The following is a 26,349-nucleotide window of genomic DNA, read 5'->3' on the forward strand; positions in this document are numbered from 1 at the left end:
CTGATTAAATACCCTTAACCCCTGAGATCCATGGCAGAAGTAGAGGAAGAAAGAGGAAGGAGGACTTTTAAACCACAGTCAGAATCAGGATCACCCATAGTTTATGGACAGCTTTCCCAATAGAGAAAGAAACAACTTAAAGAGGATAGCTCTCAGTTTCCTGTTGTTAAAAGTCTTCCTCTCAGCACTTTGGGAGGCCTACGTGGGCAGACCACGAGGTCAGGAGTTTGAGACTAGCCTGGCCAACAAGGTGAAACCCTGTCTCTACTAAAAATACAAAAATTAGCTGGGCATGGTGGTGCGTGCCTGTAATCCCAGCTACTGAGGAGGCTGAGGCAGGAGAATGACTCGAACTTGGGAGGCAGAGGTTGCAGTGAGCCGAGATCGTGCCATTGCACTCCAGCCTGGTGACAGAGCGAGACCCCTTCTCAAAAAAGAAAAAGTTTTCCTGTCTTCAACTTGTTTTAAAACAGGCAATAGTCATTGACCCTTTTTTGGCCAACCATATCCAGCTCCTAAACCCCTACTGGCATAATGACAATATTATCACAGCTATCATTTATTGAGCAACTGCTATGAGTCAGGTCCTTTATACACTTTTAATCTGTACATTTGCTTATCTCCATTTCTTAGGGGTAGAAACTCCATCACACAGTTACTAAGTCACAGTCATGGATCCGCACCCAGCTCTGTCTGATGCCAAAGCCCTCTCCCTATACCAGTGGCTTCCCTGTTACCTTCATGGACCCTCCAAGGCTGGGCGTATGTAGCTCTGTACCTTTGTCTAGGCGTGAGCAGTCTTTCCCTCACCTGCACCCACACTGCAAATCAGAGGAAAGTTGTGTGTGGTCAGGGGTGTGGTAGAAAGAGGGAGGCCTCCAAGACCTGAGTTATTGCCCCAGATCTGCCACATCCTGTCTACCTAACTTCGAACGATTCCTACTACATAGGCTGGAAATAAAAAATATGATCCTTGTCAGAGAACGGTGTTTAAATTGCCAGGCGCAATGAAAAGAGGAAGAATTAATCAGATACTTCATTGGAAACATTAGTTTCTACTTCCTTTCCCGTTGCAAATCTTAACTGCAGTGGTTAAAGCATGTGAAACTGCAGGGGTGTAAGGTAGGCAAACAGAGCACTGGACACATACTCAGCTACCTCTGTTCCAACCCTTCTCATCCACAGACACATACCGTGGACGCCGGGGAGATACAACTCCTGTGGCCTCAACTTCCTGTCCTCCATTGGACAGAGTTGGGCTAAAGACTTGATAAGCCCCTTCCATCTCTAATATTCCACAGTTGATTTGAAATTCACTTCCTCCTCCTGTATCTGCTCACCCAATAGACCAGTGGTTTTCAACATTGGCTGCATATTAGAAGTACTTGGGGGAGCTTTTTAAAAATACCAATGCCTGGACTGGGCACAGTGGCTCACAGTGGCCTGTAATTTCAGCATTTTGAGAGGCCGAGGCGGGTGGATCACCTGAGATCAGGAGTTCAGTACCAGCCTGGCCAACATGGTGAAACCTCGTTTCTGCTAAAAATACAAAAATTGGCCAGGCATGGTGGTGCACACCTGTAGTCCCAGCTACTCAGGAGGCTGAGGCAGGAGACTTGCTTGAACCCAGGAGGTAGAGGTTGCAGTGAGCCAAGATTGCACCATTGCGCTCCAGCCTGGGTGATGGAGCAAGACTCTGTCTCAAAAATAAATAAATAAATAATAAAATAATAAAATAAAAACACTAATGCTTGAATTCTAATTTTTGAGAGTCCACTGTAACAGTAAAGCCACCGATATGGTTTTGTGGATTGTGTTTGTTTTTTGAGACAAGGTTTCATTCTGTCACCCAGACTGGAGTTCGGTGTGTGAACACAGCTCACTGCAGCCTCAGCCTCGCAGGCTCAAGCCATCCTCCCATCTCAACCTTCCAAGTAGCTGGGACTCCAGGCACACACCACCATTCCTGCTTTATTTTTGTATTTTTGGTAGAGACGGGGGTTTCCTATGTTGGCCAGGCTGGTTTCGAACTCCTGGGCTTAAGCCATTCACCCGCCTTGGCCTCCCACAGTGCTGGGATTACAGGCATGAGCCACTGCACACAGCTTAATGTGGTTTTAATGTACAGCCAGAGTTGGAAATCCCCACTCTAGAGGGGAAAAAAAAAAAATGAAGAAGCAGTTGGAATGAAGAACCAATGAGGCCTCTGTCTTTCCCGTAAGCACAGAACCATATCTGTCTTCAACACACATTTCTCTGTGTCCCACCCAGAACAGCCAGGAGCCCTCCAGAGAAGAGAGGAGAGACTCCCCACTCCCAGATGAAGTGCTCTGTCCATGCCTTGATGCTCACCATGGACAGCCGCAGACCAAAACCACCTCCAAGCAGCTCCATGCTCTTATTTCCTTCTCACCACGGAGAACTGGGCTCATCAAAGTATAACAGCAGAAATCATTTTACCCATCTCTTCTTTAAAAGCCTTTCAAAAAAATTCCTGAATGTCACTTTTTAAAGTTTGGTGTGCTAGTGGGGATGGGCTCAGTTCAGGACCCTCAAGGAGCATCTTCCCACGAGAAAAACCTCAGGATGTGCGGACATTGCCTTCCAGTTGGTTGTCTAGAGAACTTTTCCCTAAGGACGCGCATCTGTTTAGACACCTGAGCCGCAGTCAGCCTCAAAAGCAAACTTAACCCAGCTTAAACTCATTGAAAGGAGGAATTATTCAGGACTGAAGGCCCTACCAGGCCCCACGGTAACCCTTGCACCTGAGCAGTGTTCTGTGGTTGTTTGCAGAGAGTTGCTCATGTTTGACGACTTTCATACCTCTTGGGTCCGTGTGACCCTCCCCCTGTAATCAGCTTCAGGAGGCATTTAGGAGATTATCCTCCTGCCTCTCCAGCTGCGCTATTCACCCCTGCACAGAAAGCATTTCACAGGCTGTTCCCATTCAACTCTGTTCCATCATAATCCACTTCTCCCTTTTTTGTTAATGGTAAACTGTAATAATGGAACACACGTGTAGAGAAGGAGCTGCCAGGAGAATCTCCAAGCTGGTACCCTTGATTATTGCTGAGGGGAGGGATGATGGGTGATTAGCATTTCCTCCTTTGGTTTATTTGTATCTTATAATTTTTAAAAAATGAACATGTACTCTAATGGTAAGAATAAAGTTTTTCTACTTCTATAAGGGTCATCTCAATGCCTTGTATTTGTGCAGTATGCTGTTGGTCTTCAAGAGGGTCCAGATGTCCCACTTACATGATTGGAATTCATTCTTGAAAGATCTGGGTTATGGAGCAGTGGGAGTGGTCAATTGCACTTAACCGTCACCTAAATTCACATATGTAATGAATTCCAAATTTGAACATCTGAACTTTCAAATGGCATCATTTTTTTTTTTTTTTTTTGCACATTTGGTTGATAGATGAAAGCATTGATTTACTAGCAAATCCATCCAAAAAACCTGAATGTTTTCAAAGGACTGTGAATGAGAAGCATGGGGAGCAGCTGACAAGTTTTGGCATCTGGGCACGTTGGCCCATCTCCCCGGTGGGGTGTTTTGCTTTGCTGGTGTTGTGAAAAGGAAAGTCCTCCAGAGCACTGGAGGAGGTGTAAGGGAGGGGATGTGGAATGCACCAGGTCCAGGTAGGATCGCCTGATAAAATGCCCAACTTTACATGGGACATACTTACACTTCAGAAAATAATAATTCATTGTTTATCTGAAATTCAAGTTCAACTGGGCAACTTGAAATTTCATTTGCTAAATTTGGCAACACTAGGCCTGACTGATCCTCTTCCCTGCCACCCACATTCCCCCGATTATTGCCAAACTAATGCCACAAGGATAGCACTATCTCTCTTTCCCATTGGTTCCTCCCTGACCCTGCCAAGACCTCTGCCCCACTGTCATAAGGCCACCTACCTTTTTCACATCTGGGACATTATGAGTTTTCTTCGTGTGAGCAGCCCAACCCACTATCCCAATGTCCAGTGGAAACACAACTTCTTTGTCAGGACCCACCAGGTTGTCGTCAAAGTTGGAGGTGGGGGTGACATCCAGCAACCTAGAGGCTACCTCAGGTATGCCGTTCCGGGACCGGCACAGGAACATGCTGCAGCGGTCAGCCTGGAGCAGGTGGGCCAGCCTCTGCAAGGCCCTGTGAACCCCCTGCTCTGGGGTGCCCCCCTCCTCCTGCACGGTCCACAGCAGCTCCAAGCACAGGGCCGACTCCTCCACCTGGGTCAGCTCAGAAAAGGACATGCTGGACTGGACTGGCACCTGGCTGTTCTTGAAGATTTCTCCCAGCACCTCCACCCGCAACTTCCTGTCAAAGTACTCCTTGGCAAACTGAGGATTCTCCTCCAGGTATTTCTCCACGGCATCTTGGTTGATCTCACCCATGGTGCGGCTTACTTTGCTGCTGTTGTTCAGAAAGGACGACCTTCAGAGCACTACCTGAGGCAGAGTGATGAGAAGGAAATACATCCTTGTGGAAATTACTGAGGAAACCGTAAATGGTCCCTCATAGGACTTCCAAGGGTCAAGCAGAGAGCAGAGCTTTCAAACTGCCTGTAACTCTTGGGATGTGACAGAAGGCCCTGGCTTAGGGTGGGATTCAGGAAGCAGAGGATTAAAGAGTTCTTCAGGACACTAAATCCCCGAGCATTAGTAGCTCATAAGTCCCCAGCGAATCTTCAGAGCATCTTAGATCAGCCCAGCAAGTAGCAAGCTGAGGTGTCTATTCCAGGAAAAAATAACTGAATGTCGGCTGCTGTCCGCAGCACGGAAGAATCACTGACATATCCATGAATGACATGACATCGGCAACAATTGACACCTTGAATCATTCTTGTATGATAGCTATAGGAAGTAAAACTATTTAGACCTCAGAAGTGCTTGGATTTTTTTTTTGTTGTTTATATAGCAACTTCAATGAACATCTGGGGAATATGGAACCGTTTAGCATCACCACAACGTAAAGGTGAATATTAATCTTTCCTTTTCTTAAGTCTTTTGATCACCAAGGTTGCTTGGCCTCCTCTTTCTCTAAAACCCTCACCTCTCAATCCCCCTCACTTTAGAAAGCTTGACCTCAGAAGTGTTTTAAAGGAATAAACCTCAAGCTTATTACTGAAGAGGTGAACATAGCAAAACATTTGCCAATGATCCAAACCTAATCAAGTCATGAATTGAATAATAACCCTTGTCGAGAGACTGTAATTACAAAAGGTAACCTACATAGTTACTAGCTGGGTTTTTCTGCTAAGTATATTATTTAGGATTTTGTTTTCAATAGTAATAGCCAGACGTCATGCGATTTTGCTCCAACATACAGTCTACTAAATCTACTAGATGATAGATATCTTGTTTGTTGCTAGGATCCTTAATGTCTCAGGGGCTACTGGCATAGAAAGAACACTTACCACTACTTAGTTTTATTTAATGTTCACTTTACTAAGCTTTTACATCTATTAAACACATTTCCTCAAATATTTAAACACTATTATGCAACTAATAATTCAAACTATTAATTCATGAACCAATTGCCTTCGATACTTAAATGTTGGTTTCAAACTTAGTTAAGGTGTTTTAAACACTTCAATAAAACTACAAACCTAATATGACAAATTCTCTTAAGCGGAAAACACACACATGTTACAGTGACTCTAAAAATTATTGTTACACCCACATTTAAGTTTGCTTCAAAAATAGAAACCCTATGAGTTTCATTGAGTTCTCTAAGCTTTACCTCTCTAGAGAGATACTAATTTTTTTTTTTTTTTTTTTTTTTTTGTGGAGACAGAGTCTCGCTGTGTCGCCAGGCTGGAGTGCAGTGGTGTGATCTGAGCTCACTGCAACCTCCGTCTCCTGAGTTCAAGTGATCCTCCTGCCTCAGCCTCCCAAGTAGCTGGGACTACAGGTGGGTGCCACCACGCCCAGCTAATTTTTGTATTTTTAGTACACACAGGGTTTCACCATGTTGACTAGGCTGGTCTCGAATTCCCAACTTCAGGTGATCCACCCGCGTCAGCCTGAGAGATAGTAATCTTATTGGTCTTAAAAGAAAAAGAAATCCGTTGAGATTGCACATTCCTTGTTGAGAATTGAGAGATTCTTGGTGGGAAACATGGTGTTCCCAGGGGTACAGAACTCAAACAGTCATTTGTTGAGTTATGCCACTTCTTATGATTGAGTTTCACCTGCTACCTCAAAGCACCTTGTCAGGTGCACACATTTTCTTGGACTATCCTATGTCACACTCAACTCTAGTCTCAGGAGGTTCCTCATTGGATGACTATTTACTTCATAACATCCTATTATTATAATTAGGATAATGCAGAGGTATATTTCCCAGGAGAGAGTTGAGTCAACTGAGTCACCCCTCCTATGGGATCATCCTCCTCATCTAACAATTTTGGGCACCTTTTCTACCTATTTTGTGTGACTCATGGCACAATTCCTACTTCTCCCAAAAGTATGTGGCATACTCATGATTTCCTGGTTTCATCCTTCCCTCCTGAAACAGAGAGGGAAAAACACATATTTGCATTTCATATACAGACTTATACTTAGAAAAAACAAAATGCCCATATATGTTCATGTTTCATAATCTTATAAAAGTGAATATTAATTTGAAAAAGAAACATCCTATTATAGTCAGCATTCTTTTGTTTTCATAACTAGTTAGAGATTTGTTCATTTGTTCATTCTTTGTTTTTTTGTTTTTTTTTTTTTGAGATGGAGTCTCCCTCTGTCACCCAGGGGTGATCTTGGCTCACTGCAACCTCTACTTCCCGGGTTCAAGCGATTCTCTTGCGTCAGCCTCCGAAGTAGCTGGGATTACAGGTACACGCCACCATGCCTGGCTAATTTTTTTTGTATTTTTAGTAGAGACAAGGTTTCACCATGTTGGCCAGGCTGGTCTTGAACCCCTTAGGTGATCTGCCCACCTTGGCCTCCCAAAGTGCTGGGATTACAGGTGTGAGCCGCTTCACCTGGCCTCATTTGTTCCTTCTTTCAACATTTGTCTATTGATTGTTATAAGCAAGGCACCATTCTAGCTATTGTGATAGAGACTTCAAGTTCCCTTTATATTGTATGATTGTTTCCTTCTCCCAGTTATATGGGAAGATTACTCTTTCCCCCTTGGGTACAGCCATATGACTGATTTTAACAAATGGGTTGTGGGCAGAAATATCACTTTCAGACAGAAACAATTAATTGCCAACGGGAGGCTCTCCAGGTCTCTGTTCCCTCTACTACCACGTCAGTTTCAGGTGAAAGGGCTCCTGAATCCCAGAGTGAGGATGTCGTGTAACAGAGGCCCCTGCTGACCTGAGATGGACATGTAGCATGATGAGAAATCAACCCGTCTTGTTTTCAGCCTCGGAGACATGAGGGTTGTTGTTACTGCCGCATCACCAAGACAATTCTGACAGTTACATTTCTACTGCCGGGGACCTAGGGGGATGACAAGCACTTGTGGCATGGGAAGGGAGATAACACTAGTGCATAAAAAGCCATGAGACATAGAACAGAATGCAAGTCATGCTGGAAGTGAGGTACATGCACACGGCTATGGGATCATACCTAGTGTGGCTGAAGACAGGGTAGAAATCGAGAGTGTTCAGAAGCAATAGCATGGGGTGTAGGGTAATACAGGGAGGACAGTGAGAGATGACCCTGGAAAGGTGGGTGGGGCCCAGATTAGCTGGAAAGGTGGGTGAGGCCCAGATTAGAAGGGCCTCAAAGGCTAGACTGAGGATTTTGAATCCTGGAAAATTTTTGAAGTGGAAGGCAACATTATTAGTGTTCTTCTTTACCAACTTAATGAGGAAGATAACTTGGAGGAAAACAAAATACTGGACGTTGTGATACAGATTAAGATATTTTATTGCCTTTGGCTCATTATCAAACAACCTAAAAATGTGTATAGGCTTTGACCCTATAATTCTGCTTTTATGAATTCATCTTAGAGAAATAATTAAGAATGTATGTGATTAATACAGTTGCAAGGGTGCTTCTTATGAGTGTGGGTATAAAAGTAAAAGACTAGAAAGAGCCTAGACACTCAATAGTAGGAGGTTGAGTAAATAAATGGTGTTAGATCTCTAAAATAGAAAGCTACACAGCTATTAGGTTGGTACAAAAGTAATTGCAGTTTTTCCCATTACTTTTAGTGGCAAAAACCGCAATTACTTTTGCACCAACCTAATAATATTGTTAGTCTATTGATATGAAAAAATATTTATGATATGCAGTTAATTACAAACAGTATTGCAGCATGATTCCATTAATACACACAGAAAGAGGCATATATACCAAAATATTAAGTGAAATTATTTCAAGGCAGGACACAGTGGCTCATGCCTGTAATCACAGCTCTTTGGGAGGCCGAGGCAGGCAAATCACTTGAACTCAGGAGTCTGACACCAGCCTAGGCAACATGGCAAAACCCCGCCCTACAAAAAAATGCAAAAATTAGCTGGGCTTGGTGGCACACGCCTGTAGTCCCAGCTACTTGAGAGGCTGAGATGGGGGGATGGCTTGAGCCCAGGAAGTAGAGGCTGCAGGGAGCTGTGATTGCACCACTGCACTCCAACCTGGGCGACTGAGCGAGACCCTATCTCAGAAAAAAAAAAAAAAAGTTATTTCAAAGTGGTGAGATTCAAGACATTAATTTTTTTCTTCTTTTTTGCTTACCTGATTTTTGTACAGTATCGACGATGAACATATATAATTTATGTAATTAAGAAATTCAGTCATTCATCAACAAAGATTTTGAGGTTATCTCTGCAGTCTATGGGTGAAGTTGCTTGGGAATGAAAAAGAAAAGGACAAATGTGAGACACGATCCAGCAAATGTGTCACGACAATTGACAGGACGAGGCAATTGATTAGTTAGTAAAAGCACACAAGACAAGGGGTCACTGTTAACTACTCTGAGTGTTGAGCAAAGTTATGGACTGAATGTTTGTGTTCCCCTAAAATTCATCTGTTGAAATCCTAACCTCCAATGTGATGGTATTAGGTGATATGGCCTTCAGGACGTGACTAGGTCATGAGGATGGAACTCTCACAAGTCGCATTAGTGCCCTTATTAAAGGGTCCTCAGAGAGCTCTCTAGCCTTCTTTCTTCCATGTGAGGATACCATGAGAAGATGGCTCTCTGTGACCTGGAAGAGAAAGATGGCCATCACTGAACCTGATCATGCTGGCACCCTGACCTCCGACCTCCAGCCTCAAGAACTATGAGAAGTGAATTTCTGTTGTCTATAAGCCATTACTTCTATGACACTTTGTTATAGCCACCTGAACTAAGACAAATGACATTTTATCAAAGATTTTGAAATAGATAATATTAGAAGCCTCCTTTTAGCGCACACACCAATAGCCTTTTCTTTCTTTCTTGTTCTTGACAAAGTCCTGTGATTTCCATGGCTCTTCCTCTCGGAATAGTTTTTTGCAGAGCTTCTTGCCAGTGTTAGCAAGATCTTTGTGTCTCTTATTGGCTGTCTGCTACTAGGCAGTGGAAAAAACAAAATCAATTTCAGAAAATGACATACTTCTTTTTTTAAATGTCTGATTCAGGTGGTACATGTGCAGGTTTTTTATACGGATATATCGCGTGATGCTGAGGTTTGAGCTTCAGTTGAACCCATCACCCAGATAAGGATAGGGAGCATAGTACTCAATAGGTAGTTTTTCAACCCTTTCCTTTGTCCTTTTGGAGGTCCCAGTGCCTATTGTTCCCATCATTGTGTCCCTGTATACTCAACGTTTAGCTCTCACTTATAAGTAAGAACATGTGGTATTTGGTTTTCTGTTCCTGCATTAATTCACTTAGGATAACAGCCTCCAGCTGCATCATGTTGCTGCATAGGACGTGATTTTGTTTTTTGTATGGCTGCATAGCATTCCATGGTGCATATGTACCACATTTTCTTTACCCAGTTCACCACTGATAGGCACCTGGGTTGATTCCATGTCTTTGCTATTGTGAGTAGCGCTGTGATAAACACATGAGTGCAGGTGTCTTTTAGGTAGCATGATTTATTTTCTTCTGGGTTTCTACTGGATAGATACCCAGTAATGGGATTGCTGGGTCAAATGGGAGTTCTATTATTAGTTCTTTGAGAAATCTCAACACTGTTTACCACAGGGGCTGAACCAATTTACAATCCCACCAACAGCATATGAGTATTCCTTTTTCTCCACAACCTTACCAACATCTGTTATTTTTTGACTTTTTAGTAATAGCCGTACTGTCTGGTGAGAAAGGTTTTGATTTGCATTTCTCTAATGATGAGTGATGTTGAGCATTGTTTCATATGTTTGTTGGCTGCTTGTATGTCTTCTTTTGATAAATGTCTGCTCCTGTCCTTTGCCCACTTTCTAGTGGGGTAATTTGTTTTCTTCTTGTTGATCTGTTCTTTATAGATTCTAGATATTAGTGCTTTGTCAGATGCTTAGTTTGCTCATATTTTCTCCCACTTTGTAGAGTGTCTGTTCACTCTGTTGATAGTTTCTTTTGCTGTGCAGAAGCTCTTTAGTTTAATTAGGTCCCACTTGTCTAGTTTTGTTTTCATTGTGTTTTCTTTTGAGGACTTAATCATAAATTCTTTGCCTAGGCTGATGTTCAGAAGAGTATTTCCTAGGTTTTCTTCTAGGATTTTTTATAGTTTGAAATCTTACATGTAAGTCTTTAATCCAACTTGAGTCAGTTTTTGTAGATGGTGAGAGGCAGGGGTCAAGTTTCATTCCTCTGCATATAGTTAGCCAATTTTCCCAGCACCATTTGTTAAATAGGATGGAAATGACATATCTTAAAATTTAAAATTACCAAACAGATCACTTAGAATAAATTTTTAACATGACAAAATGTTGACTTCACTGTTTAATTTTTACATCAGTGCTTCTGGTTCATTCAAAGCATAGATTTGTTGTTCGGTTTTTTTGGATAGAATATTAACTGATGGAGAAAATGAGGGAAAAAGTCAAGATCTTAGATGCTAATATTTTTAAATGACAATAAATTTATTTAGAGAAACTCTGAAATGATAACTAAGTCAATGTGAAAACTCCATTGCATTTACATAGAATTTTTTAAGAAATATAAACCACCTGGTAACAATAGAAGGATAATAAGAACAGATAACATACAAAATATATACTCTGTGACAGGCACCCTTGTAAGATCCTTACATATATTATCTTATTTCTTTTTTTTTTTTTTTTTTTTGAGACAAAATTTTGCTCTTGTTGCCCGGGCTGGAGTGCAACGGTACGATCTCCGCTCACCACAACCTCTGCCTCCCAGGTTTGAGCGATTCTCCTGCCTCAGCCTCCCAAGTAGCTGGGATTATAGGCATGCACTACAATGCCCAGCTAATTTTGTATTTTTAGTAGAGATGGGGTTTCTCCATGTTGGTCAGGCTGGTCACGAACTACCGACCTCAGATGATCCTCCTGCCTCGGCCTCCCAAAGTGCTGGAATTACAGGCGTGAGCCACCATGCCCAGCCTGTTTCATTTAATTTTTACAATAATCTTATAAGGTAGGTACTATTATTATTTTACAGGTGAGAAATTGAAGCACAGAGAAATTAAGTTAGCTTGCCCAAGTTCACAGCCAGCAAGTGATAGTAACCTACTCTAAAACTACCAGTTTAAATATGGCTAAATTTAAAAATGTGCCTGTGAGGTGAACTAGACATTGTACTTGATGCTAGAGGGGGATGTACAAAGATTCTTTCTTTGAAGATTTTGAAATCTAGACAAATATCATAAAATGTTAAATACTAATACAAGAGTGAAATAAAAATTCCAGACAATCTTTTTAAAAATCTACCAAAGAATGATTTAACTTCCTTAAACTTTCTGTTTAAACAGGTTTTCAGTAGTACTCTATATAAATGAGCACATGTAATTTCTAATTCCATCATTGTTAAAATTTTTCGCTGCAGTTAATAATTTCTACAGGAAGTTATGTTTATACAATAGCCAAAATATATGCCTATGAGCAAAAATCAACAATATCCTGGGTTAATTAAGTGTATTTCACATTATCGTACTGAACCCACTCTTCAGTTCCACCTTAGCCAGATTATCTGTTCCTATAATTACCCATCATGGAAAGGCACCCCCCGTAGGTAGGAATTTCAGGCACATCTGGCAGCCAGCTGCACAGGACCCTTCCATCTGCACATCTGCTCTCATGAAAGCCCTGTGCCTGCACTTATATTAATGGGTATAACCAGGTATCTCAGAGACAATTCGGTTGGTGAAAATCGTATTATTTTTATCCAAATTGACGAGACGGACTGATGATTTTGCAACCACTGAGAACACCGTATTGAAAAAAATTAATTTATCTCTTTGTACCTGAAAACATGGACTGACTAACCTTTCCATTTTTCAGCCAATTATTCTGACATCTTTTAAATGCAGTCAGAAGATAAATGCTGCTCCATTTCCTTGTTTTTCATTTTTCCTGGCCTCCGTCCAGATGTGGGTATAAATGTTACTTTGTATAAAATGGAGCTGGTTGGAAGTGCTTAATTTTCATGAGGGTAAGGACATAAATGTCTTGCATTAGTTCTTCTATCAGTTATAGTAAAACCTTTTTCAGTCTTTTTTTTTTTTTTTTTTTTTTTGAGACCGAGTCTCGCAGTCTCGCTCTGTCGCCCAGGCTGGAGTGCAGTGGCGTGATCTTGGCTCACTGCAAGCTCCGCCTCCCGGGATCACGCCATTCTCCTGCCTCAGTCTCCCAAGTAGCTGGGACCACAGGCGCCCGCTACCATGCCCGGCTAATTTTTTGTATTTTTAGTAGAGACAGGATTTCACCGTGTTAGCCAAGATGGTCTTGATCTCCTGACCTCATGATCCGCCCGCCTCGGCCTCCCAAAGTGCTGGGATTACAGACTTGAGCCACCATGCCGGGCCCTTTTTCAGTCTTTTTTTGGAGTTGGTGACTTGTTTGATGCTGTTAAGGTTAAGGTAACATCAACTTCTGTTACAGGTAACCTCTCAAATTTCAGTAGCTTCATCCAGTGGAAGATTATCTCTCATTCACATAAAGTCAGTCACTGGTGGCAACCCTGGCAGATAAGACAAGACAGGATGTGAACAATTGAACAGACAGCTTTTCTGAGCTCTGCCTGGGAGTGACACAGCCCCTTCCTCTGGCCACAAGGCTCGTGACCTTACAGAGCTTCGGAAGGTGGGGACAGCAAAGGCAGGGGCTGGCAGACGTGGTCCCCAACTTTACAGCATGGAAGGGGACTGCAAATTTTTCAGTGAAAGGCCAAGTAGCCACCTCTGCTACAAGTACTAAATCCTGAGAAATTATATATTAGAAAGGGTGAACTCTGAACAGGTCTTTAAAAATAAATGTTTTATGGAGCTTGCGTACAGCGACTAATTTCAGTAAAAGAAATTATATCTATTGATCAAGCACCTACTATGAACAAGTCTCTTGATATACCCAGTGGAAAAATGGGGACAGTGGGGACAGGTACAAAGATGAATGAAACATGGTCTGTCTCTCCATGAAGCATGGCAAGGAAATGAATGAAATTTTGTGTACGTTATATACAATCTATAAGATGTAATTTAAAACATAATTTTACCTATAGAAAAAGGAGCAAGAAAAATATTTGTAAAGGAAATATTTGCTTTATTTTCTGATTAACATTTTCACCATTGAATATTTTAAAAACACAAAAAGGCACAAAGAAACAAACTTTCAGTGTCCCTAATCTTATCACACAGAGATATTCACTGTGAACATTTTTCCTTTTGACATTACATATGCACACATTTGAAAAGTTAATGTATGAGGATCTTTTTCAAAGTACTGAAGTTAAGAACACCAGTTGACCTGAATTAACTTATTTGTAATCATGAAGAAATCTTAGAAAGAAAGCCAAAATAAACTGTTTTTCTCTGCTGGTATCTGGAGCACTAAGGTCCATGATTTATCATTAAAAGAGGAGGGACAGAGGAATGGTTACACCAACTTTCTTTTCTCACCTCAAATTTTTACTCTGAAGCAACCTTTAAACACCCAATAAATAAATGAAAACATGTTGTTGCATCAAAACCATCATCAAAATGCACTGAAATACCCTTCATTATTCAACCTACAGTGTGTGCAAGGGCCACCAGAATGTGTTGTAGGAGAAATGACTGAAAAGCCAGGGGGTATTAGGAGCACGTTTTTGGCAGGAATAACCGTCCAAAGGCAGTTGGGCTAAGCTAGGAGCTCTCCAGCACTAAAGAACTTGGAGCAAAAACTGGAAGACCTCTCCTCTGGAATGCTGAAGAGGGGATCCAAGCATTGGGCAGGAGATAGAGGGGTGCCCTACAATCCTTTCCCACCCAGGGTCCATAGATCCGTACCCCACAGGGTCCTGCAGGAGAGGGTCTGAAGCAGACCTTATTTGAGCTGTTTGGGATTACACAGTCTTCCATAAAACTGGCCAAATCAGAAGATCTCCTAGTTAGCTTGTTGTCCAGAAACAGGCTTTCCTAGCTCTGCGGAGGTTAGGAGTTAAAAGCATCACTGTTGGCTCCCCAGACACTGCTGGGACTCCAATGGGTGCAAGAGTGAAGGAGAAGGTGGGAAGCAGATGGAGAAGCAGGGAGGAAGGAAGCCACAGGTGTCATCTTTTCAGGATGCTCAGAAGTAGCCCCAGTGCCCTACAGATAAAGGGTTGGTGTGAGGACCAATCAACTCCTTATTTCTGTTTGGCAGCTACCTACCTGTTCCCTAACTTTCTCTTATTTCAGCTCTGGCTGCAGCAAAATGGCCCAAATTGATCTCGAATCTTTCTGATTTAGGCCATAGAGACACAACTGATACTGTATGGAAGGAGCCTTAAGAAGAGATACTTCTTTGCCACATCATGAATTCTCATTCTGTCATTCTCATCCTTTGACTGGCTGCTTTGATCAAATGAGTGGAGCTCTAACTTTGAACAGAGAAAAACAGGGTCAGTAAATCGTGCCACCACACAGGCAAAATAGCTAAACTAGTCACCGTGTTTTGATTCCATTGGCTATTGACATTATAGAATGTTGTTTACTCTTCTCTCCTTTGTCTACTCCCCAGCCAACAAAACAGTCAACCTTAGCTGCTTTGAAAATAAATGAAAATTCCAATATGGGTTTGAAATAAAATTGCATCACAAACAATCGGTAGGTGTTTTTCAAGGTGGTTTCAGGGAAGTGCCACGGAGTAAGCAGGCGACCACCGAGGCCGCTAAAATATTTCCTGTCCTGACCAGGGTTGCGTTTCTGGAGAATATTTAACAGGGAGGGTTTTAATGCTTTTAAAGATGTTGAAACTAAAGAACAAATATTGACCAGAGGGCACCACAACTCTCCTGAAAGAGAGTAAAATACATCCTTTATAAAATGAAAAACTACTTGGATGAATTATTCCAAAATTCCTGCACAAGTGGACCTCAGAGGGCTGACGGAGGGGCCAATTTGGCACGGCCAGGGCCTGGGCACTCACGCACCAGGGAGCCTCGCGGGTACCCTCTCGCTCTGTGAGGCCACGGTCTTCCCGCCAGGTTGACTCGAGCCTCCTGCCAGAGCCACTGGCCCCGGAGGCCACCCCAGACCGCAGCTGGCAGCCGCTGGCACGAGTGCAGGGTAACTGAGCCAGGGCCGCTGGCGCGTTTGGCCTGCCCGAGGCCAACCCGCGCGGCCGCTCCACTGTGCCCGGGGCTGTCCTGGAGGTGAGGCCGGCCCACGGGGACCCTGCCCACGCCCGGGCGCCGGTGAGTCAGGGCGCGTTATGCAAGTGCCCCCGGCGCCTCCCCTTCGGTCTTTCACCCCGCGCGGTTACGAAAGCGCGACCCCCTCCCCCCGGCGCTATAAAGCAGCGGGGCGGCCGCGGCGCGCTCGCCTCCCTAGCTCCACGCGCGCCCGGACGCGGCGGCCAGGCTTGCGCGCGGTTCCCCTCCCGGTGGTGAGCCGCGGCCGGGGCCTCGGGGCCGGCGGCGGGATGGGCCGGGGTGGGGTGGGATACGGCCGCCCGGGGGTCGGCTGCCGGGCACTGACTGAGGCGCATCTCCCGCAGGGCAGATTCCTGGGCAAGATGAAGTGGGTGTGGGCGCTCTTGCTGCTGGCGGCGCTGGGCAGCGGCCGGGCGGAGCGCGACTGCCGAGTGAGCAGCTTCCGAGTCAAGGAGAACTTCGACAAGGCTCGCGTAGGTATCGGCCCAGGGGGCCCGGGCGGCCCAGGTCCCCACCCCATCCCCGCTCTCCCCGCGGCCCGCTGTGCGCCCCCGGACACCAAACCCCTGCTGCTGTCATCCTTCTCACAGTTCTCCGGCACCTGGTACGCCATGGCCAAGAAGGACCCCGAGGGCCTCTTTCTGCAGGACAACATCGTCGCGGAGTTCTCCGTGGACGAGACCGGCCAGATGAGCGCCACGGCCAAGGGCCGAGTCCGTCTTTTGAAGTCAGTGACCTCCCGGGTAGCTGCGCCCTTTGCACTCCAGGGTCCCTTCAGGACCCTGCCTGCTGATCGCCACGTGGGGACTGTGAAGGGAAGGGAGCACGGGGTGGGTGGAGGGAGGGAGGAAGCCCTTCGCCCGGCTTGGCTGAGGATCCGCTTGGCTTTTGCAGTAACTGGGACGTGTGCGCAGACATGGTGGGCACCTTCACAGACACCGAGGACCCTGCCAAGTTCAAGATGAAGTACTGGGGCGTAGCCTCCTTTCTCCAGAAAGGAAGTGAGTAGTCAGCTTTGTGGGACTGTCTTGGGAATGGGGCCCCTACGGGGCCAAATCGCTGAGTTTCTTCTCCAGAGGCACCTACCCTTAGAAAGAATGGCCTGCGGAAAGGTCTGGAAGTGGCAGGAACCCGCAGCACCGTCTGAGGTTAGGGGGACAAGATTGGGAGCAACTACCTGCCCCCGCCCCAACCCTCAGCTCAAGAAACTTGGCCTAAGCTCAAAAGGACCTTTCGGTTTGTTAGGTGTCATTTTCCCCACCAGCCACTGTGCCAAGGTGTGTGCCTTCTCCATGCTTTCTCCTCCTGCCTTCCACATCACCACTCCACCTAGCTCTGCATTTCCTCGGTCTCTTAGGGCTGAATCCCTGAGGCAGCTTGACTATCTGGGGCTCCCGCAGAGGCCGAGAGAGCCCTATCCAAGGTTGAAGGGAGCACTACGCATAGGGATGGATCCCTCCGAAGTGCCTGGCCTGCCGATGCTGAGGTTCTGAGCCAGGCACAGTGTGCTGTAGCAGTGGCCTCTTCCCTTTCCCCTAAGCTGTGAAATTCAGATGTGGAGGGGAGTGATGTTGAGGACTTGTAGAAGAACATCCTAAAATTTGGCCTAATCATGAGGAAACAGTGTCTACATGCTTTTTTTCCCCATTATTCCCCCCATTTATCCTAAGTTTCAAATCGGGAATCTACTTGGTAGCTGGAGAATAAAGCAGGCCAGGGGGCACATATCATGGAATCTTAGAGAGGGAGAGTTAACCTTTTGGAGGGGGTTCAATATGCAGATGAATAAACTGAGGCCAAGAGAACTTTGCCCAAGGACATGCAACAAGTTTGTTAAAGCCAATGTCAGAAGCCAGGCTTCCAAATCTCAGGCCAGGATTAGGTGGCCCTGAACTACAGACTCCTATTCCAGACCAGCTTTTGCAGAGTATTGTTTGAGCTCTTCTGTGAGATAGGACCAAGGGTTGTTCAGGGAGACTCTCTCTGCTCAGTGATCCAGGGTAGAAGTGTCCTTTATTGTAACCCCTTGCTCGCCATATATGGCACACGCTCTTGGACTTCCTCCAAAGTTGTGTGTTGGATGAAATTGCATTTTAAATTTTTATTTAATTTTTAAGTTTTTTTTTTTTTTTTTTTTAGAGACAAGGTCTCACTGTCACCCAGGCTGGAGTGCAGTGGTGCCATCATGGCTCACTGAAGCCTCAACCTCCTGGGCTCAAGCAATCCTACTGCCTCAGCCTCCCGAGTAGCTGGAACTGCAGGCATGGGCCACCATGCCCGGCTAATTTTTGTATTTTTTGTGGAGTCAGGGTCTCCCCAGGTTGCCCAAGCTGGTCCTGATCTCCTGGGCTCAAACCATCCTCCCATCTCGGTCTTCCCAAGTGCTGGGATTACAAGTGTGAGCCACCATACCTGGTAGAGAAAAAGCGTGGAAGCTTTATTTTTATTTATTATCATTGGAATTAATAAAAATTATTTCAAATAGTGCAGCAAAACTTCCCAAAGTGATTTATCTAGAGTAAAATGTACTTTTCTGATAATGGATTACAAAAATCAATACCAGAGGTACAAGATTACTGATTTTTAGAAAGAGGAAACACATATGCTGTATAGCCCTTTCAGATGTTCTCCTTAATGGACTAGGATTCTGTTGGCAATGCCTTTAGGGACAGGGTCAGAGAGGACCCAAGGAGAAGGGAGCATTTTGTTTCTTGCCTCCTCCCCTGATCAAACCAGATTAGTTTGCTTTTGCCTCTTGTATATTGATATTTTATCAGGATTTCATTTGGAGGGGGAAAAAGTATTGGAATCTTGAAAGTGATTGCTGCAGATATTAAGTGAGATGACTATAATATGGAAGGCTTAAGGATAAATTCCTTCTTAGGTTACGTTTCAAAAAAGAAGCTGTGCAGTGTTGTAGTTAAGCCCACCCGGTTAAAATTAGACCTCCTGAGTTCATATCCCAACTCCACCACTACCTGTTCCTTTACTTCTTTGTGCCTGTTGCCTCATCTGCAAAGTGAAGGGATCATAGAACCTACCTCATGGAGTTGTGTTACAAGATGCAAGAGTTAACAGGCAGAAAGCACTCAGAACGTTGCCTGAGACATGAGTTCTTTGTAAGTGTTTGATATGATGGCTGCCTAGTTATCTCCCTGGTCATGAAATCATAGCTTTAGATTCTGGGTCTAGAATGGAAGGACCCACGGACACCGCTGGGTTCAAGTCTCTTGTTTTAGAAGTGAAGAAACAGGCCCATAGAGAAGTGCCTGGCTCAAGGGCACACAGTGAATTTTTGGCACTTAGTGACACCTCTTAACCCAGGGCTTGTAAAAAGGCACAAACGATCCCTTTGTTTTCTGAGTATCTCGCAAATGGCATGACTTGGTGCACCTGCCTTGCTCTGTTTTACATGCTTGTTTTGGGGTCCTCTTAACAAACTCTACTTTCATTCCTCATGCCAGTTTCTTCCCTGACCATGGTCTTGCTTTAAACACTGACTTGGACAGAGGGATGTGAAGGCCACTCCAAGAGTGGCCTGCATCCTCAGCCTCTCCCCTGCTCCACACACTGCATCTCACCAAACGGATGTGTTTAAAATGAAGTGCACTTACGGAGAGAAGGTAACTCAGGGCCAAATGATCGTGAAATTTGTTGTCAAATTATTTAAAAATTAAATGTGAGCAATCTCCACAGCTGAACATGAATGTCAGTGTTAACAGACTAATGTGGCTTACTGCTCCAGCCTTGGGCATGCTCAGTACTGGTCTTCCCTTCTGGCTCCACCAGCAGCAAGCAGGATGTCTCAGGGGTTGAGGATACTACAATCAGCAGGTCTTGGTTGAATACAGGCTAGCCTCCCTGAGATTTGACTTCCTTCACTGTGAAATGGAGATACAGAATAGTTTCTATTTCATAGAATCATTGGAAGGACTAATTAAGGTAATTTGTGAAAATGCTTAGCCTAGTGCATAGTAGGTGCCCAATAAATATTAGCTATGATCATCGCTGTTTTGTGCTCTTGCAGAAAGACACGGACAAAGACTCTCCTTTTGTCCTTCTGTCAGATGAAGTCTGTCACTCTGCTGGTAAAGGGGCTCTTGTCAGGCTGAATAACAATGCAGGCCTGAGTGTTTACATTAGGGTTTCTCAAAGTCAGGGTTCCTGTTCCATCTATATCTAAATAAACTACGGTGCTTGTTAAAAAGTGCACATTTCTGGACCCAAACCCAGAATTATTGAGTCAGACATTCTAAGGGCAGGGTCCTGGAGTCTGAATTTTAAGTATGCTCCTTGGGTATGCTGTTTCTGCACAACGAAGTTTGAGAACCACTGGTCTAGATAATTCAATCTGAAGAGTTATCTTGGCTTACTCAGGTATCAAGGCCTCAGACTCCACTCACTCTTCTGGGGCCTGTTGGGGTATTTTGACAATTCATCAGAAATAGCGTTCAATCTGTTACCTGGCTGGCTCAGCTAGACTGTTAGGCCTGAGAGCCACAGGGAGCTTCCCACCCAGTCTTGCTGCTTTGGATGATTGGAGCCTGCAGGTTTAGGGAGCTGAAAGGACACATGCCAGGCCCACAGCAGTGAGCAACAGAACAGACCAATGGAGCCAGGTTGCCTGAGACAGCACCCTCTACCAGGCATTTTCTTTGGTTTTGATTTTGGGACCGGCAGTCCAAACCTCTAAACCAGTCTGTGTAGGTACAGTGTAGACACAGCTGCAGCGTGACCCCGCTTCCTAGGATGGTAGAGGGAGGCAGGGGCTCCCAGCCACACAGCCACTGCTCTCTGTCCCTAGCTCCACTGCATGTGGTCAACTGCAGTCTGGAAATGGCTCAGGGTGTCTGGTTCTCCAGAGGAGCCCTGCCCAGCCGCTGGGTGTGAGGAGGTTGGAGAACCAACCTCATTCTTACAGTGCTCTGGCAGTGCATCTCTTGCAAATACTCTTAAAAGGGAGAGCCTGGTCAAGGTCGCTATGATTTAAATTCTTCGTCTTTGAATTATTCAGCCAAAAGAGCCTGGAGATTAACCAAACCAACTTAGGCCTTCTTTTAAAGTCAAGAACAGTAGCCAATTTTGCTCAATCAGAGTATTGAAAGTTATTTAATTCCTCTGTCAAAATTTACATGCTGGCGACCATTTTGGGAAAAAAGAAAAAAAGTTAAGCTGCCGATCCGCCAAGCTAATAGCTGCCTGAATCATGAGTCGAGGCAACATTTCAAAGGCAAGTGTTTTTGTGTCTGAGGGTGCCTGTGACAGACACTGTGATCCTCGTAACCAGGGAAGGAATGACTTCATCCAAGGATGAGGAAGACCACCCAGATACTCTGGAGCCCGTGAGGGGTGTCAGCGGTTAGGGTGAGGCCCAGCAGGCAGCCCTGTGGCTTCTGTTCCCGGCCTTTCTGCTGAATAACTTTATGGTCCCTGCGGAGCAGTCATGGTTCTGGAACATCTCCTCAACCCCACCTCTGACACTGTCACCCTGGAACAGCCTCAAGGCACAGGAGTGGCTCATTCTTCTGGCAGGCCTAGGGTGAGTTGAAGAGAGGGGCTCCACACCCACTCCTGGGACAGTCCCCCTGCAGAGCCTGGGTTTGGGCTGAGCCCCATCCTAGGCTGGCACTCCGGGGGTTCTCAGAGAGGCACACCCGGAAGCGACTTAGGGCCAGCATTCCAGAAGGCCTTACACCCTCTAACGCTGGGGGATCCAGTTCCCTCTGCGCTTCTCCATCTAGAACACTGCAGAGGGAGCATCACCACCACCTGAGCCTGAGATGGAGACACAAAACCTTTTTCTTTCTTGCCCCTCTCCTGCCAGTGTGCTGATTGTCTGGACACAGCGTGGTGTAGAGGTGAAGCATGCGGGCTCTGGGATCAGAGCCTTCCTTGAATCCCAGTTCTGCCCTGCTCTTTGTAACCCTAGGTAAATTATTAAGTATCTCTGTGTCTCAGATATTAAGTATCTCTGTTTCCTCCCCTGTAAAGAAGGGGATGATAGTGTGCACTTTTGGATCAATGTGAGAGGTAACCGAGAAAACAAATGGGAAGTGTCCATACAGTGACTGGCACATAATTAAGTGCTCAGAAAGTCCCAATCATGGTATTATGTCAACAAGAAGGTTAAATTAAGTAGAAATGTGGCACTGTTATCTGAATATAGTGTAACACTGTTCTTTCTCTGTGGCAAATCACTCACATACATTCTTTTTTTTTTTTTTTTTTTTTTTGAGACGGAGTCTGGCTCTGTCGCCCAGGCTGGAGTGCAGTGGCCAGATCTCAGCTCACTGCAAGCTCTGCCTCCCGGGTTTACGCCATTCTCCTGCCTCAGCCTCCCTAGTAGCTGGGACTACAGGCGCCCGCCACCTCGCCCGGCTAGTTTTTTTTGTGTGTTTTTTTAGTAGAGACGGGGTTTCACCGTGTTAGCCAGGATGATCTCGATCTCCTGACCTCGTGATCCGCGCGTCTCGGCCTCCCAAAGTGCTGGGATTACAGGCTCACATACATTCTTTTTTTCTTTTTCCTTTTTATTTTTTTTAAAGACATGTCTCACTCTCACTCAGGCTGGAGTGCAGTGGTGCAAACCTAGCTCACTGTAGCCTTGACCTCCTGGGCTCAAATCAATCCTCCCACCTCAGCCCCCAAGTAGCGGGGACCACAGACACATGCCACCCCACCCAGCTAATTATTTTCATTTTTCATAGAGACCGGGTGTCACTATGTTGCCCAGGTTGGTCTCAAACTCCTGGCCTCAAGTTACCCTCCTGCCTCAGCCTCCCAAAGTGCTGGGATTACAAGCACGAGCCACGGCGCCCTGCCACGCATACATTCTAATTAACGTTCTTTCCTCTCCTGCCTTCGCTGATATTTTTACCACTTTCATTTACTCTTACTCTTCATGGCTTACATTTCAGCCTTGAGGAATACATATAAACTCAGTGGCTCAGCTCTGCCTCTGTGAGTTGTGAAGAGGACAAGGTCTGAGAAGGAATATCTGATGCCAGATGGTGGGCCTCTTGTGTCCTCAAGGCAAACCTACTCTTTGCCAGCACAAAGAAGTGAGGAGCGTTAATAAGCAGAATTAGGATGGAGCCAGAGAAGCCATGATCATGGGCGTGGCATCCTCCAGAGGACTGAGAGAGCAGGGGGCAGCGCTGTTAGTGAGTTGATTAGGAACCAGCTGATAGAGACTGAGAAAGACATAAGCCAATATTGGGGGTAACATAAGTTGGTGGCCATCAGATATTAGGCACAAAAGACACAGAGATATTATTGGAGAGTAGATGGTGAAGCGACAGTAGGACGATTTATTCTGTGGTTTTGATGAGCCCACATTCTTGGTGGTTCTTGGGAAAGATGCTGTCACATTTAGAGTGACATAGTCACAGGGAGAGATGATTATTGAAGTGAATGAGGTTTCCCTGACTGCAAGATTTTTTTCGATAAAGGAGAACAAGGCCCTTTCTGATTTGCCGAATTTTGTAAAAGCTGTCAGAATTCTCTGATGTGTCCTGCTTCCTAAGGAAATAAAACCAGCTTCTGGAAGTCACTGTGTTCTCAGGCCTGGTTGTGGGTTTCTCTGACATCTGAGCCCATGAGGGAGAGTCTTTGATTGGCACAATGGCTTTCTGGCTTGCAGATGATGACCACTGGATCATCGACACGGACTACGACACGTATGCCGTGCAGTACTCCTGCCGCCTCCTGAACCTTGACGGCACCTGTGCTGACAGCTACTCCTTCGTGTTTTCCCGGGACCCCAACGGCCTGCCCCCAGAAGCACAAAAGATTGTAAGGCAGCGGCAGGAGGAGCTGTGCCTGGCCAGGCAGTACAGGCTGATCGTCCACAACGGTGAGCGGGGAGCGGGAAGCAGGGAGCAGGGAGCCTCCTGGCTCTTTCTGCAGGGCAGTGGGTTTGGACTTTGGGCCCATGTGCTAGTGAAATTCATTTCATCTGTAACCCAGAGAAAACAGGGGGTCTTGGGGCCAAATCCTGATCCTGCTTGCCCAGATTTTTCACCGACCTTCTCACAGGGCTCATGCGGGTGTGGGTAAAGGCCTTTGTCCAGTTCACTGGCACTAACACTGCAGTGGGCTCTCTTTTCCTTTTATTCTGCTTCCTCAGGCCATTTCTGTGGTCACCCCTGGCTAAACTGCCCCAAACAACCATTTTGACTGAATTCAGATTGTTTGGGATTGAGCAGCCCAGTAAAGAGGTGGGCAGCTCATGTGGTCATTGGTGTAAAAACTCCACAGGGACGTCAAGGTAGTAAGCTCCAAAGAGAATGATTTCAATGCACCTTCTTTTTTCTGGATGAAACCAAATAGCCACGACATTGACTAGCTGGGTTTCCTCAGTTGGGTGTTTTGAGATTCCCTGGAACAACCATAAGATCTTTTAGGAGATATTACCCTTGTCTGATCTTGATTTTAAAACCAGAAACATTGTGGAGGAAAGAGCTCCATTTAGTTGGAATGGACACCCACTCATTGCTATGGGATACTGGGTTTCAAAATCCAAATAGAGTAATGCTAAAATGTATTAAAAAATTAAACAAAATGGGCCAGGCGCGGTGGCTTATGCCTGAAATCCCAGCACTTTGGGAGGCCGAGGCGGGCAGATCACATGAGGTCAGGAGTTCAAAACCAGCCTGGCAAAACCCCATTTCTACTAAAAATACAAAAATTAGCCAGGTGCGGTGGCATGCACCTGTAATCCCAGCTACTCGGGAAGCTGAGGCAGGAGAATTACTTGAACCCGGGAGGCAGAGGCTGCAGTGAGTTGAGATCCTGCCACTGCACTCCAGCCTGGACAACAGAGCAAGATTCTGCCTCAAAATAATAATAATAAAAATAATAATAATAATAAATTTAACAAAATGAAGCATTTCTGTTGGTCACGAACTGACCCACTACACCAAACAGATGGGAACTCAGACCAAAATCAAACTGATTTTGAAGCTTCACCCTTGAAAATGAAATGTAGGGCCGGCGAGGATTCCACCACGGCAGGGCACCTTAGGAAGCAGATTGTGCTCACTGTACAGATGAGAAAACAGAGGCTGACAATGATGAAGAAAGTTGCCCTAAATCTTTAATAGGTAGCTGAGTTGGATGCATACCTAGACTTTTGTGACTCTGAAGTCTCTTGTGCCACACCGTCTGGTGACACATGACATGAGACATGGAAATACTTTATAAAACCATCACCAGTGTGTCCCAGGTCAGGCTGCCTTGGCCCCCACTTCCTGAAAGCTAAGGATGGTCCCCGACACTTTGAAATGCAATAAGGCAGACTTAAAAGAGAAATCAAAGGAAGCCCTGTTCATCAGCAGGTCTTATTCTCCCCACCCCCATTATGTCCAGAGAAATTCAGTGGGTTTCAGAAACAGCCTTGAAGGTGTTGATGAATTACAGCCAACTATAACCTTAAGGGTTGCGATCTGCTGTGATGCATTTGAATTAAGAGACATTTGAATGAAGCCAGCTCCAAGGCCATCATGATGTTCATTATCTACATAAAAACTGGGTCCACTTTCTGTCGTTAATGGCTTTGTTTTGTATTTTCCAGGTTACTGTGATGGCAGATCAGAAAGAAACCTTTTGTAGCAACATCAATAATCTAGTTTCATCTGAGAACTTCTGATTATTTCTCAGTCTTCAACTCTATTTATCTTAGGAGTTTAATTTGCCCTTCTCTTCCCATCTTCCCTCATTTCCCATAAAACCTTCATTACACATAAGGATACACGTGGGGGTCAGTGAATCTGCTTGCAGGTAAATGTCTTTCCTGAAAGTTTCTGAGGCTTAAGATTCCAGACTCTGATTCATTAAAATATAGTCACCCATGTCGTGTGATTTGAGTTTTCATTTGTGTTTGTGTCTGTGCTGCAGATGGACGGGTGGGGTGCGCTTCTTTATACCAGGAGCAAGCGGCTCTTTCTGACCTTTGGCCTGTTCTAGCACCTAATCTCCATTATTAAATACTGGCTTCTCCCAACTTCCTGAAAAGGAGGTTTCCTCTGTCACTTAGGAAAGTCTTACCTACCAGCCTGGCTAAAGCACTGGTGCCAAAAAAGGAAGTGAGTAGGTAGGTCAGGCCAGTGAGCCCAAGGCCTCAGTCAGCCCTAGGCCTATGAGGTGGGCGGGCTGGCAGCTCACCAACGCTGGATTTGAGAGGCTGAGCCACAGGGGGCAAGGTGAGCTCTAGGAAACACTCCTCAGCCCTTTATCGTCTCTAGCACGCAACTCACCTCTTTCAGGTGTAGGCAAAATGTTGAGGGGGAGGACGGAGGCCTCTGGGGAAATTGGAAGATGGGGCTCTGGAATCTCATTCTATAGGAAAGATCAGAGCACCTGGAGTGCAGGGAGGGTCTGGGTGGGGGGTAAGTAGCAGGGGCTGGGACAGAACACCAACATCCTGCATCATTAGCAGCACGTGGGAACCCTAGTGTATGGGTGCAAGGCCACTTGCCTCAGTTTTTCAGGTGTTCCCAGGGCCTCCATTTCTCATGTTGAAAACAGCAGCAAGGCTTTGGTACCAGAGGGTCTTGGTTTAAGTGCACATCTGGTTCAGATACATATTAGCTGTGGAT

At 45.3% G+C, this 26,349-nt stretch overlaps 2 protein-coding genes across 3 annotated transcripts in view; one reads left to right on the top strand and one right to left on the bottom strand.

Moving 5' to 3' along the window:
- The window catches only part of PDE6C (phosphodiesterase 6C), a 55,182-nt gene extending 49,392 nt beyond the window's left edge, over positions 1-5,790 (bottom strand). The window contains exon 1 of the mRNA XM_003904014.5: positions 3,925-5,790. Within this exon, the coding sequence (XP_003904063.1) occupies positions 3,925-4,404 (480 nt within the window). The 5' untranslated portion in view covers positions 4,405-5,790. The remainder of the gene's footprint in view (positions 1-3,924) is intronic.
- A 10,099-nt stretch (positions 5,791-15,889) lies between these two features.
- Positions 15,890-25,602, top strand: RBP4 (retinol binding protein 4). 2 transcript variants are annotated; one of them, XM_003904013.3, is made up of 6 exons: positions 15,890-15,984; positions 16,096-16,224; positions 16,342-16,478; positions 16,646-16,752; positions 23,394-23,606; positions 25,326-25,602. In XM_003904013.3, exons 2-6 carry the CDS (start codon positions 16,114-16,116, stop codon positions 25,361-25,363), a joined length of 606 nt encoding a protein of 201 aa, XP_003904062.1. In that variant the 5' UTR covers positions 15,890-15,984; positions 16,096-16,113; the 3' UTR covers positions 25,364-25,602. The 2 variants fall into 2 exon arrangements, with proteins under 2 accessions (XP_003904062.1, XP_009213253.1); XM_009214989.3 differs by having other exon boundaries at positions 15,925-15,984; positions 16,101-16,224.
- The last annotated feature ends 747 nt before the right edge of the window (positions 25,603-26,349 follow it).

The sequence above is a fragment of the Papio anubis genome, chromosome 11 (genome assembly GCF_008728515.1).
Source record: "Papio anubis isolate 15944 chromosome 11, Panubis1.0, whole genome shotgun sequence".
NCBI lineage: Eukaryota > Metazoa > Chordata > Mammalia > Primates > Cercopithecidae > Papio > Papio anubis.

Bases quoted from the DNA above. Each gene is read 5' to 3' on its own strand.
- RBP4 (XM_003904013.3), top strand. From the start codon at position 16,114: ATGAAGTGGGTGTGGGCGCTCTTGCTGCTGGCGGCGCTGGGCAGCGGC. The intron at 16,479-16,645 runs GTCAGTGACCTC...TGGCTTTTGCAG, and splicing joins GGCCGAGTCCGTCTTTTGAA to TAACTGGGACGTGTGCGCAG. The intron at 23,607-25,325 runs GTGAGCGGGGAG...TGTATTTTCCAG, and splicing joins CAGGCTGATCGTCCACAACG to GTTACTGTGATGGCAGATCA.